Source organism: Cervus elaphus, chromosome 19 (genome assembly GCF_910594005.1).
Source record: "Cervus elaphus chromosome 19, mCerEla1.1, whole genome shotgun sequence".
NCBI lineage: Eukaryota > Metazoa > Chordata > Mammalia > Artiodactyla > Cervidae > Cervus > Cervus elaphus.
Window position 1 is genome coordinate 69589862 of NC_057833.1, and position 13863 is coordinate 69603724.

General features: G+C 50.3%; 1 protein-coding gene across 6 annotated transcripts in view; it reads right to left on the reverse strand.

The window, feature by feature from the left end:
- Window positions 1-13863, reverse strand: part of DOP1B (DOP1 leucine zipper like protein B) — a 133396-nt gene that overhangs the window by 15973 nt on the left and 103560 nt on the right. For 5 of the 6 annotated variants that reach the window (XR_006335279.1, XM_043874270.1, XM_043874269.1 and 2 more), the window contains 7 exons: window positions 12084-12139; window positions 9251-9355; window positions 9074-9140; window positions 7048-7192; window positions 722-807; window positions 387-496; window positions 104-250 (listed from right to left, as the gene is read on the reverse strand). Coding sequence is in view for 5 of the 6 variants with exons in the window: in XM_043874270.1 (XP_043730205.1) it covers window positions 104-250; window positions 387-496; window positions 722-807; window positions 7048-7192; window positions 9074-9140; window positions 9251-9355; window positions 12084-12139 (716 nt within the window). In the remaining variant the exon portion in view is untranslated. The remainder of the gene's footprint in view (window positions 1-103; window positions 251-386; window positions 497-721; window positions 808-7047; window positions 7193-9073; window positions 9141-9250; window positions 9356-12083; window positions 12140-13863) is intronic. The other variant, XM_043874267.1, reaches the window with a different exon arrangement.

The window sequence follows — 13863 nt, forward strand, 5'->3', positions numbered from 1 at the left end:
TCTGCTCCCCAGTTCAGGAATGGGAACTAATTACAGAAACCCACACACTTTGCCACGTGAGGGTTCCCAGCCCGTTTTTATAAATCAGGACGGCATTTCTTACTGCACACAAGATGTGTCCATCTGGAAGAAGGCTGGGTCTAAGAATAACTCCAGGGCTTCTTTCTTCCAGGCTCGCTTGGTATAGGCATACCCACTCAGAGAACTCAGCAGCTGGGCGCCCGCCCGGAAGCTGGGGGCATTGTAGGTGCTACAAGGGCGTGGGAAGGGCAAAGGGTCAAGGTCAGAGGCCGTGAGAGGAGCCGTGTTGGATGCATTTCCCGTGAGCCATCTTCCCACACCGGGGCAGGAGTGGGCGGGCTTGGGGGCTACAGAGGAGGCCGTACCTGTGATTGTGTAGGTAAGGAAAAACATAGTAGAGCAAACGTGAGATCAGGGGCACTGCTTTCTCCTTCTCGTCACTTCGGTAAACCATGTCCAGGAGTGGCGCCAGGACCTAGGAGAACAGGAGTCGGCAAACAGGACTCTCCTAAAGGAAGTGGCAATATGGCGTACACACAGCCTAGCCTAGGAGGACAACCCCATGGGGCAGCCAGAGGCCCAGGCCGGCTTACGGGCTCAGCTGGGACGGGGCAGCCCGAGGCCCCAGTCTCTGAGAATGGACGCGCTCTGGTGAAGCCTCATTCCCCCAGAGGGGATGACGAGGCAGACACATCCTTACCTCTGCCAGGAGCGACAAGGCCTGCACGCTGTACACCGAGGGCACAGAGGCAGAGACCATCGCTGAAGCGGCAGCGGCAGCATCTGCTGAGAGAGACATTTGTGTTTTAACCGTGACAGATGGGGCACTTGCCCGCTGGCCCAGTGGTTAGGATGCCGCGATTTCACTGCTGGGCTGGAGGTCACTCCCTAATCAGGGAGCTAAGATCTCGAGGGCCGAACAGCCAAAAAAAAAAAAAAAAATCACGATGGATTGGTCACCATTTATGCCCCCAAAGCATCACGTGAACGTGAGTCACGAGTCTCTACCTTTCACTCTGATGACGCATGTTAAGTATGTGTTAGGTATTTTTCTCTTCTCACATGTTCAGTTTTGGCAACCGAGAACCTTTGTTCAGCACCAGCTCACCATCTTCCTCCCTGCTTCTCTTCCCATCATCATTCTTGGAACTTCAACATCCCCTTGGGTGGTGCCTCTGTCACCCTGGCCTCTGAGCCCCTCAAGTCTTTTCAGCGATCTTTTTATTTTGCTCCAGCTCACCTAGCCGCTGTCACCGTCACACACATGGTCGCTCCAGTTTCCCAAATCTCCATCTCTAGCCTCCTGTCATGACCGTGTCTTATTTTACCTGCTCGCTTACTCCTGGAACACTGCTCTGACAGCTTCCACCAGCCCCTGGAATTCCTCACTTTAACCCCCCAGGTCTTCACTTCTCTTCCTCCCCACCCACACCCGAGGTCCATCAGCCACCTTGAGAGCATCCTTCATTCTTTTTCTCCTCTCTCCCTCCTGAAGCAATCACTCAGAAGCATGCAAAGCTGGCTAAACCCAGTGATTGCCTGGTTCCGCACAGCAAAATGTTTCGGAGGAAAAAACCAAACCACTATGAAATAGATCTCACTCTATTTCATGACCATGATCCTCAAAAAACCCCTGATGCTACTAGATACACCTCCCCCATGTATCTCAGTGCTATGCTGGCCTCCTCACTCTCCAACCTAATTTGCCTCCTCCTTCCAGAGCCACCACTACATGCACCTTCTCAGCTGGCAACCTCACTTCATATTTCATTCAGAAAATAAATGTAAACAAATGGGAACTCCCTCAGTTTGGCCCTACGTGTTATTAATCTAGCACACTGATATCCACGTTCTCTGTCTTGTCTGTTTGATAGACATGTTCCCGGCTCTTGTCAAAGAACAGTAATTCCATTGACCATGTTAATCCTGGCCCTATGGCTGTCAAGACCTGATCTGGGAAAGACTGAAGGCAGGAGGAGAAGGGGACGACAGAGAAAGAGATGGTTGGATGGCATCATCGACTAGATGGACATGAGTTTGAGCAGGCTCCGGGAGTTGGTGATGGACAGGGAGGCCTGGCGTGCTGCAGCCCATGGGGTCACAAAGAGGCGGACACGACTGAGCGACAGAACGGATGGCTGTCAAAGACGTCACTTTCTAACTATCCTTTCACCTTTTGGCATTGATTTCTACCGCTCTGCTGCACTGTTTTAGCACCACACAAATATGCTTTGATGAACTCTAATTGAAGAGTAATCCAAATAAACAATATTCTTTGGTCCTTAGTACTACATCAGTAGGGTTCCCTGATGCCTTAAGCGGTACAGAATCTGCCTGCAGTGCAGGGGACGTGAGTTTGATCCCTGGGTCAGGATGATCCCTGGAGGAGGAAATGGCAACCCACTCTAGTACGCTTGCCTGGAGAATCCCATGGACAGAGGAGCCTCTCGGAGCATTACGTTGGCGAGTGGGGAAGGCAGCATAGCGCCAAGGGACATTGTGGGCAGGGTAGGGGGTTCTCTATGGGGTTTCCCTTGTAGCTCAGTTGGTAAAGAATCTGCCTGCAGTGCAGGAGACCTGGGTTCGATTCCTGGGTTGGGAAGATCCCCTGGAGAAGGAAATGGCAACACACTCCGGTATTCTTGCCTGGAGAATCCCATGGACAGAGGAGCCTGGCGGGCTACAGTCCATGGGGTCACAAAGGGTCAGACACGACTTAGCGACTAAACCACCACCACTACCCTATGGGAGGGTTAGCATATGGGCTGCAGTCCATAGGGTCTCAAAGAGCTGGACACCACTGAGCCCGCATTCACTACTTCATTCCTGTCCCGCTGACGAGTAAGCCTCAGCGGGTTATCGACACCCACTGCCAGGTCCTTCTCAGCTCAGTCCTTTATCCCCCCCGACCCCAGCGTGCCATGACCCCCAGCCGTCCAGAGAGCCTGCGTCCTTATCTCACACTACTTCTCAGCAGCCTTCTACCGCGCGCCTCCTCCCTTCTTCTGGAAACACTCTCCTCACAGTTTCCATGACTCGATGTTTTCTCGGTTTCTCCTCCTACCCCAGTGACCTTTCCCAGACCATCTCAAGATTTAATACGGCCATGCAAACCCAGGCTCCACTTCCCTCCCTCCAGATGTTCCTGCTGCAGTCTTCTCCATCGCGGGAGCTGTTTAAACCAAAACCCGAAGTCGCCCTTGACTGCCTTTTGGTGACTCCCATGTCCAGGCCATCAGCCGGTTCCGGGGACCCTGCCTTCCCACCAGCCCCCTGTGTTCTAGCATTCGTGCCTCTAAACCAGTGTCAGCTGCGCCCGAAGCACCACCAGAGTCCTCTGCCTGAACCTCTGGTTTCTGTGGCCCATGTTGCTCTCAGCAGTCACACTGATGTTTTCTGAAAACTCAGTCAGATCCTGTCACTGCTCCAAACGCTTGAATGGCTTCCCACAGCAAGCGGGCGGATGGCCAAGCCCCAAGGCAAGCTCAGCCTCGAGCCCCACGGCCCTCCTCCCCCGCGCTCTCCCGGACCTCGCCTGACTGCTCGGTAGGTTCCCAGAGGGCTGGTCTCGAGGTTTCTGGGTCTCAGCCCACTCCCACCCCAAGGGTTTGCCATCCCCACCCCCACCCCGGGGAGCGCCTCCTTAGGTCTCTGCATGCTCTTATCTTTTATTTCTGGCTGTGCTGGGTCTTTGCTGCTATGCATGGATTTTCTCTAGTTGCAGCAACTGGGGGTTCTTCTGTTGTGGTGGGCTTCCCTGCTGGCTCACATGATCCAACTGCCTGCCAGGGAGGAGACCTGGGTTCGATCCTTGGGTCTGGAAGACCCCCTGGAGGAGGACACGGCAACCCATTCCAGTGTTCTTGCCTGGAGAACCCCATGGACAGAGGAGCCTGGCGGGCTACAGCCCATGGGGTCACAAAGGGTCAGATGTGACTGAGACACTAATACTTCTTCTCACTGTGGTGCAGTGTGCAGGCTTTGATAGTTGTGGTGCATGGGCTTAGCTGTCCTGAGGCACATGGGATCTTAAGCTCCCTGACAAGGACAAGGATGGAATCCTTGTCCCCTGCATTGTCAGAAGGACACGTAACCACTGGACCACCAAGGAAGTCTCCCCGCAACTTTATCTTTCATTTCTCAGCACAACTGTCACTTCCTTGGGGACATGTTCTGTAACATCTAAAGTGAACCCAGCCCCACTCCCATTAAAAAAAAAAAATATATATATATATATATATGCATATATCATTTTGGAATGACTCTGCATTTCCAGAAGAACTGAAAGATACCTTTTGTTAATTTACTCTGGACCATCACTTCCATGTCACCCTCTCGACAGCAGAGGCCCTGCTCATTCTGATTGCTGCTGGAGCACCAGCGTCCAAATCACGGTGCGTGGCACACGCCAGACTCAAACATACATGGAAGGCCCTGCATGTTCACTGCATGCATAAAGACTCTAAGCCGAAAAAACACATCACTTGAAGGCTCGCTCTGTTTCACGCTTTATATCACCAGGGTGCACACTTAGTTTGCTTAAGACTGAAATAAAAAAACAGTTATGATCCAGAGACTCTTTTGGTACTCTATACTTTGCTAATTAGTTCAGTTCAGTTTAGCCGCTCAGTCGTGTCCGACTCTTTGCGACCCCGTGGACTACAGCACATAGGCCTCCCTGTCCATTACCAACTCTTGGAGTTTACTCAAATTGCTAATTAAGACGCCCCAAGTCACTTTCCGCTTTGGAATTCTATGATTTTTTTTTTTTTTTCTTTTTAGGCTGCACTGCCCAGCATGTAGGATCTTGGTTTCCCCAATGAGGGATCAGACCCACGTGCCCTGCATTGGAGCGCTGAGTCTCAACCACTGAACCAATGGGAAGTCCAACGATTTCTTTTCTTAAATAAAAACTCAGATAATTATTTTACTACTTTACTGTCTTGAGGTTAAATCTAACGACGGCAGAGAAGTCAGCCCAGAAACACTTGATGCAGCTCAGCTGAGCTGGTGGTGATGGCGGTTCAGTTGTTCAGTCGTGCCTGACTCTCTGCGGCCCCACAGACTGCAGCATGCCAGGGTTCAAGAGGCAGTTTCATCCGCACATTGGAAACTACGGCGGAGTAACTGAGAGCAAAGGAGTCAAGGAGAGGCACAGACTCTCCCTCCCTGGAACCACAACTGTAACAGAGCCACAGCCTGAGAAAACCTAATTGTTGGTTTACGTTAGCAAATGATAGTATACGCGCTACAGGATCTTCGATCCAGAGTAAAGTGTGATTACTTTTCTTACGTAAACCGCAAAGCCAGCTGTCAGATAAACACGGCAGAAGCGATGGAAAGCGGTGCTGCAGTTTGTCTGCCCAACGCCATCCCTTCTCCTCCTGGGAAGAGAAGCCCCTCTTGGGTGGAAGGCCACTTTTCAGGGCTCCTGGGCACGAGCCCTTCCTGCCCGCTACTGGGCCAGCCGCGGACCAGGGAAGAACCAACCAGAACGCCTGCACAAGATGTGATGAACTGCGTCTGAACACGTGGTTCCGACTCTGCCCTCAAAACCAGACACAGACGCCTGGGCATTTCACAGACGTGAGCCAGAACATCTTGGGCTGCTGTGGCTCTGTTCTCCTGAAGTGGGTTTCTGCTACTTACAAGAGAAAAGAGCCCAGATTTCTTGACATGCCGTCCTTTGTACATTAAAACCCACGAATTCAGTTTTGTTTCTGCTGCTGTAACAACTGCTAATGATAATGATCGAGGTCACATCAAAAGAGGAGGGAAAGGGAAACGTGAAAGTGAAGTGAAAGTTGCTCAGTCGTGTCTGACTCTTTGTGACCCCTCGGACTATAAAGTCCATGGAATTCTCCAGGCCAGAACACTTCAGTGGGTAGCCTTTCCCTTCTCCAGGGGATCTTCCCCACCCAGGGATTGAACCCAGGTCTCCTGCATTGCAGGCGGATTCTTTACCAGCTGAGCCACCAGGGAAGCCCGATTTTCTTGTCTAGTGCCGAGCAGTGTGGGGACTGGGCATAGTGTCTGCGTGTTAAATTATACTGGGAACTTGCAGAAATAATCATTAATACTTGCTCCAAGATATGCCTAATCCTGTAAGAAAGACTAAACTGACTAAAGCGGCTCACTTATCAAAATAAGCAGCGTGTTCATGAAGATTCACTTGCGGGCCCCCGCCTAGCACTGTGTCCACCAGTGCAGAGGTCACTAACTCCACCCAGTCCCCACCTTGAAACATCTGCCACAGACAACTCGACCTATGCCCTACATCCCCCTACCATCCTCCCCAAGCGTGCCCTGTTGAGACACCCCTCTGACTCGGCCAATTTCTCCCTTGCTGCAGCGGATCCAATAACCTGAGATGTGCCTGACTGAAAGATTCGTCTGGTGGTCTTTAGGGCACCAGCAACTGGCAGTCTACACCGTGGCATTTAATTCAGACCCCTCAGGGGTTTCTGGCTGGTCAGTGGTCCTCCAAATAAACAGATGAGTCTCCTTCCAGAGTCTCCCGATCATTTGCCTAGGAAGTTAGAACTAATAATGAGGCTGGGGTGAGCCTACTGTGTGTGACCTCCATGATAAAATCTTAGTGACCTGGGCAATGACCAAATACAAGGATCTCTGGAAAGCAGGCCAGAAATGAAATACATCATTTGCTTGACAACAGTGAGTTGGTTTACTAAGTTTTCTTTCCACGGCTCCACAAAAACAAACAAACAAACAAAAAACACATGCATTCTCCCTATTCTTTACCTCACAAAGATTTCTACCACTGAGTCCATGCAAATTATCTTGGGAAGTTATTTCCCAGGACCCTCATCTAGGCTCATGGAGGGCTGAACACGGTAGCATGGGTCATTGGCACCCTTCCAGTGGAATTCTACTGTTTATTTTACTATGACTTATGTTTATGACACTACAACTTATATTGTAAGAAGCAAAGCCAGGTCACTTTTAATGCAGAGAGAGACCCGCTAGCTGGCAGCAGGCATTACTTTCTGAGCCATATATACCTACCATGCAAGTCTTCCTCAGCATCGGATTCTTCTAGAGAGATCTGAGGCTGGGCCTTCACTTCCAAGTTCCTGCTCAGCCAGCTGGTTTGTTCCAAGGAAGACCCAGCAATGTTCCCAACAGCATCCAGAATTTTTTGAGTGACTTCCTGAGAGGAACCGAGAGAAAAGAGGAAAGGAAGTTAAGAGAGTCTTAAGTGCCTAAGGTAGCATCATCCAACAGAAATATAATGCAAATCACAGCTATGAAGCATACAGGTAATAAAGTCTTCGAGGAGCTACCTTAAAGGAAGAAACAAGTTCACGGTGTGTAACTCGATACATCCAAAGTAGTATCAACATATAATTGATATAAAATTAGTGAGATTCGGCATTCTTCTTTGCGCTAAGTATTTTCAACCTGATGATGCATGTCTTATGCTTACGGCACGTTCAGTTCAGGTAAGCCACATTACAAGGGTTCAGCAGCCAAACGTGGAGCTGTGGCTGCTCTATGGTCAGTGGGTAAAACGGATACACAGGACGTCACAGCCGCACAAGGCATTTGGCAGATTCAATTTCTGGTTTCTTTAGGACCATGGGTTCTTACTAGAGATGCACCTTTGATGAACACGACCAAAAACAAAACTGAGGAGGTTCAAACTGACTTGAGGGTGAAAAGCACAGGAGTGCTCTCAGTACAGAATCTGGTCAAGCAGCCGGGACACGAGAGGAGACACGGAGCGGGTATCATGGGGTATCATCAGCTAAGAGGGGCTAGACATCCCTGACACGTGAGCAGTCCTGGCTTCTGCTCTGATTGCAGCAGGTGCATTCAGGCATGAAGCAAGAGTATATCCCTCCCTGGTGGGAGGGACGGGGGTGGCACGCCCGGGCAGAGGTGTGGGGGTGGACGCTGGCAGCAAGGGAGATGGCGGAAGGATGGATGGATCTGGGGATGATCGCGAAAGGGAAGCCAGGCAGAGAAAGACACACGTCAGATGACAACACTGACAAGGGGAATCTCTGATGCGGCACAACAGGACCTATCTAGGAGACAGAAAGCAGACTCACAGACACAGAGACAGACTTGGGGGTGCTGAGGGGGAAGGGGGCGCAGGAAGGATGGAGCAGGAGGCTGGGATTAGCAGACGCAAATGATCACATATATTGGATGGACAGATGACGGGGTCCTACTGCAGAGCAGACAGCAACTGCATTCAACATCCTGCGATAAACCATAATGGAAAGAAAGAGGAGAAAGAATGCATATACGTGCATAACTGAGTGACTCTGCAGTACTGCAGACATTAACATGGCGCTGCTTACGCGTCAATAAAATAAATCTGAAAAAACATCAAGACAAGGGGTTGAGGACTTAAGAGAAGCCACCATTTCGAGGGCAGTGAGCAGATGGGGAAGTCAGGGTGCCTGGAAGCGGCGGGTAGGGGTCCGTGTCAGGAAGCCTGGGACCTTCTGGGTGGATGCAGGGGCCCACTGAGTCACCCTCAATGCCTCGTCACTCCATCGTCACTTCTACTTATTGGCCGGGTTTCTACTCAAAGGAGATTTTCCTTCTCTGGTGGCTGAGCTTTACTTTTGCTTTTCAGTGTTTTTGAAGTTTCCCATGAGTCTGAATTGCTTTAAAAAAGAGGAGGGGGAAGGTTCTAAGGAAGGGAATCTGTGTATAAAGACAGATTTACTGCTCCAGCCATGCTGAAGAGTGAGCCTGCACACATCGGGATCCAGGCGGAAGCAAGCGGGCACCTTGCAAATTGCAAGGTGGATGGCTCAAGGCTGACATGAGAACCGTCATCTGGAGACTCTATCGAGTCCTCTGAAGACAGTGATACAGGGAGTCAGATGTGGGAACACGTGCAAACCTAAGATCTGGTTCTGCCCCATGTTTAATGTTTATTATCTCCAGTGAGATTATCTGAAGGTGGTGGGGGGGGGGGGAGCGGTTAGGGGCAGTGAGGGGGGTTGGGGGTGTGGGGCAGGCAATGCTCTCTTGGGAGAGGAACCATCCTCCTGGACACGCACATACAGACCTGCAGGTCTTTTTGGTCCTTCTTGCTCTCCAGGTTTGGAGTTCTTGTCACAAAGTCATTCAGCATGCTGTTGAGAGACAATCAGCTTCAGAATGAGAATGCTAGCAGAAATGAAAACATACATGCTCCTGGAGAAAAAAAAAATGAGGTAACGCTGAGTGGCTGGGAACACGGTACCTGAGAAGCAGAAAGTAACCGGGGGGAGCCAGATTCAACTGCACGGACTCCTTCAACACACCCAACAGCGAAGGGAAGTTCTCTTGCAAGGCTGTTGCTGGGAGCCTATTTAATAAAAACAAACAGACAACAAAAAACCATAAGAAAAAAAAAAACATCCAGCCATGAACAGGTCCAATCAAAATGCTTTCTTATAAGCACGTTTTAGGTGCAGGCGGTTAGAAGGCACAGGACAATGCCTTATCTGCCTGACCTGTTTTGTTCTTTTTAAATTAAAATACGCACGTGCTAAATTGCAGTATTCTGGCAAGAACTTGGGGGCTTGGATTACCAGCCACCCGTCTAAACAGGTCAGACGCTCCTGGTTTCCTCGTCTATAAAGTGAAAGCCTTGAACTGGAGGATGGATCTCTGGGCCTGTTCTGGCTCCATCTAGCATTTGGCCTCCCTAACATCACTGGAAATGCAGAGTGAGCCATCGGGAGGTCGCAGAGGGTACAGTCAGGGGTTACCCAGCGGAGGCTGATCTTCAGCAGCTCTCAGGTCAGGCCTCACGGGAAATGAGGACTTGGGGTTGTTGCCGTGGGGTGACGCTGCACTGCACAGGGAGGCAGCTGGGCCGCAGCCAGAGGGTCCCAGGATAGAGTGCTGGTCCCTGACTCTCGGCCTCCTGAGAGTCCTGGGCAGGGCCTCCTCCCTGAAAGGAGGCTGCCGTCCCTGCGGCTGCTGGACGAAGTCATTCAGGCCACTGCAGCCGGCGCTTGCTGGGATTACGACACGTATGAGTGAGCACTAGGAAGGACATGGGGAAAAGTGGAAGCAGTGACACTTTATTTTCTTGGGCTCCAAAATCACTGAGGATGATGACTGCAGCCACGAAGTGAAAAGACGCCTGCTTCTTGCAAGAAAAGCTATGACCAACCCAGACAACGTATTAAAAAGCAGAGATATTACTTTAGCAACAAAGGTCCACAGAGTCAAAGCTGCGGTTTTTCCAGTGGTCATGTATGGATGTGAGAGTTGGACCACAAAGAAGGCGGAGCGCCGAAGGATTGATGCTTTTGAACTGTGGTGTTGGAGGAGACTCTTGAGAGTCCCTTGGACATCAAACCAGTCCATCCTTAAGGAAATCAACCCTGAATATTCATTGGAAGGACTGACGCTAAACTGAAGCTCCAATACTTTGGTCACCTGATGCGAAGAGCCAACTCATTAGAAAAGACCCTGATGGTGGGAAGGATTGAAGGCAGGAGAAGAAGGGGACGACAGAGGATGAGATGGTTGGATGGCATCACTGACTCAATGGATGTGAATTTGAGCAAGCTCTGGGAGATAGTGAAGGACAGGGAAGTCTGGTGTGCTGCAGTCCATGAGTCGTAAAGAATTGGACACAACTGAGTGACTGAACAACAGAGGAAGGACATGACTTGCTCATTTTCTCCTCCTGGAGGAAAGGAGTGCAGTGATGCTTGTGGTGGAGGGTGAACAGCTGGCCTGAACTCAATTCTGGACTTGGGGACTCCTGGGACTAGGACCCTCCATCTACCTTCCTGTAACCCTAGGGAGTCATGGGTCAGAATAACCATGGAATGTGAAGTTGCTAGCCAGGGAGCTTGCAGCTGGTGGTCAAATTTACTAATGGTAAATCCCCTGAGACACGTGAGGCTATCAAGGCATCCATGAGATGGGGCTACACCCCCTTCACCCCCATTACTGCAGCTCTAACCTCCCCGCACGGTGGAGGCATCTGGGAGCTGTATCCAGGACCTGCCGTAAGAGCCGCAGGAGGCCAGCAAAGCATCCTCTCTCCTGCAGAGAGCCGCCTGGGGAACCACTGCAGCTGAGGCCCCAGCAGGTGGGTGTTCAGCTCAGGGAACCCACGCAGAAACCTCAGTTCACTTCAGTCGCTCAGTCGTGTCTGACTCTTTGCGACCCCATGGACTGCAGCACGCCAGGTTTCCCTGTCCATCACCAACTCCGGGAGCTTGCTCAAACTCACGTCCGTTGACATGAAGCGTCCCAGCAGGAAACAGGGCAAACCACTGAGGACAGCATCCAAAATAATCACTTCTTTTCCTAAAAGAGGTTCTTAAAATTCCTCTCCTTTTTTTAGGTTATCAAGGTAATGCAAACTGTTTCTTCTGAAGTTTACCAAGTCTCACACAAAGCTGTGCTGAGATAAAGTGTTCAAGCTATAGCACACAGACTTGAAGATGTCAGATTAGCTCTCTGTAGAAGGAAAAAGTAAGACTGTCGGGGTGTTCCAATGGCTTGAGCGGGAATTCGGACACCTCTCAGATCCCTGGGTCGGCAAGATCCCTTGGAGGAGGAATCTGGCACCCCACTCCAGTATTCTTACCTGGAGAATCCCATGGACAGAGGAACCTGGTGGGCTACAGACCATGGGGTCACACAGAGTCAGACACGACTGGGTTAGTAACACACAGATACTTTCTGAACTAAGGCTCTCCAGTAATCAAGAAACATACAGGTGGGGGCAGGGAGGGATAAAGAAGAAGCTGGGATTAACAAAGACACACTACTGTATACAAAAAAGGTAAACAATAAGGATCCACTGCAAAGCCCAGGGAACTATACGCAACATCTTATAATAACTTGTAATGAAAAAGCATTTGAAAAAGCATACACGCACACACACACACACCCCCCCTATATCGAACTGAGTCACGGTGCCGGACACCTGAAACTAACTCGACATGGGAAATCAACAGTGCTGCAATTAAAAGAAAAAAAGGAGGACAATCAAGAGTAGCTACTTATAATCACTGCAACAGCATCTATAATTGAGAAATGCCTTTGAGGGGCTGCGTTACCTTTGGATGAACGCGTAGCAAAACTGCAACACGGGGACATCCACCAGGGGCGATTTCTGAAAATTAAAGCACAGCTAATTACTCCAAATTGGGAGGAATTAAGGCTAAAACAAGAATTCAAATACAGAAACGAAACAGGTTCTATCTGCTAACAAAGCAAAGGTTTCCAGCTCCAGGAGTCTTCTGAATGTAATAATACAAAGGATCTCAGTGAAATAAAAGCAAAGGTATCCTGGGACGGCCCACATCCTTAGGTCCCTGCGCATCAGACTCCCAGTCCTTCCCCACGTTTACCTACTTTCCACCCCAGACTTTTAGCAAGTATATAAGAAAGGCCGAAAATCAGTTGGCCAGATGACGTCTAGGGTTTTTTGGGTTTTTATTTTTAAGCCCAGGTTTTGCAGATGCTTGTAGATCAAGTACTGAAGGAATAAAGCGGGAAAGCGCCTGCACTGTGCACAGGGCTGTCTGTTGGAGGGCCAGCTTCCCCGTGGCTGTAGCTGGGACATCATTCGGAGGGACTGAACAGCCACGGGGAAGGCCGGTCTCCAGCCAACTCGACCTGCTCGGAGTTATAAATGCCAATCCAAGGTCTGTCACGTGAACATTCACGTTCAAGAGTAAAAAGCGGGACCTTCCTGCCAGCCATGCGGTGGTTAGGAACCCGCCTTCTAATGCAGGGGACGCGGGTTCCAACCCTGCTCAGGGAACCAAGATCCCATGTGCTGCAGGGTGACTACACCTCAGTGCTGCTCCTAATATGCCTGTGAGTTGCAGCGAAAGATCCCACGTGCCCCAACTAAGACTCGATGCCCACAGTAAATAAATAAATATATTTTTTAAAAGGGGTAAAAGGCAACCAGTGCTGTGTGTGCCAAGTCACTTTAGTTGTGTCCAAATCTTTGCGACCCCGTGGACTGTAACCCGCCTGGCTCCTCTGTCCACAGGGATTCTCCAGGCAAGAATACTGGAGTGGGTTGCCGTGCCCTCCTCCAGGGGAATCTTCCCGACCCAGGGATTGAACCTGGCTCTCCTGTCTCCTGCAGGCTCTTTACCACTAGCACCACCTGGGAAGCCCCAAGGCAACAAGAGTTCTAGGCCATGGAGAGACCTGGGGGCAGATGTCATGAAGCCACTTGTGACCATTTTACATCTGATTCCTTAAGCCGGTTCCATGATCTGGCCTCATGGGGTTAAGTTGTAGGCTGCCTCATCTTCTTTCCCCAACTAGAATACAGGCTGACTGTGGGCGGGGGCAGTGTCACTCTTCAGGATTCCACACTGTGGACGCATGTACTTAATGTTCAATGAACACGTGGAATGAAAGAAGGCGAGCAGGGCCGCAAGTGTAACTGACTGGTTAGAGGCCCCGGAGGCCTTCCTCCCAGCGCGGACATTTCTGCAGAGGGCAACCCTGAGCCACGGGCCCTTTCAGAGGAGGCGCCCCCAGTGGAAGGGTCTCCTGCCAGGCAGGCGGAGCTGTAAAAACTGCTAAAGGCATTCCTGGTCAGTTTTCTCACTCTGCGGGGAAAATGCATGAACGCATCTCTGACTTCAAGGTTTAGCTTCCGTTCACCACCCTTCGTGCTACGACCTAAATATCTAAGAGCAAGATTTATTTTATTTGTTATAAAATTTTGGTAACATATATTCGAAAAAATTTACCACTTAAAACATTTTTAAGGGTACAGGACAAGGGCATTCAGGATATTCATAGCTACTGCTGGACGATCACCATTCATTAGCACTATTTCACCTCCGCACAGTGAAACTCAGTCCC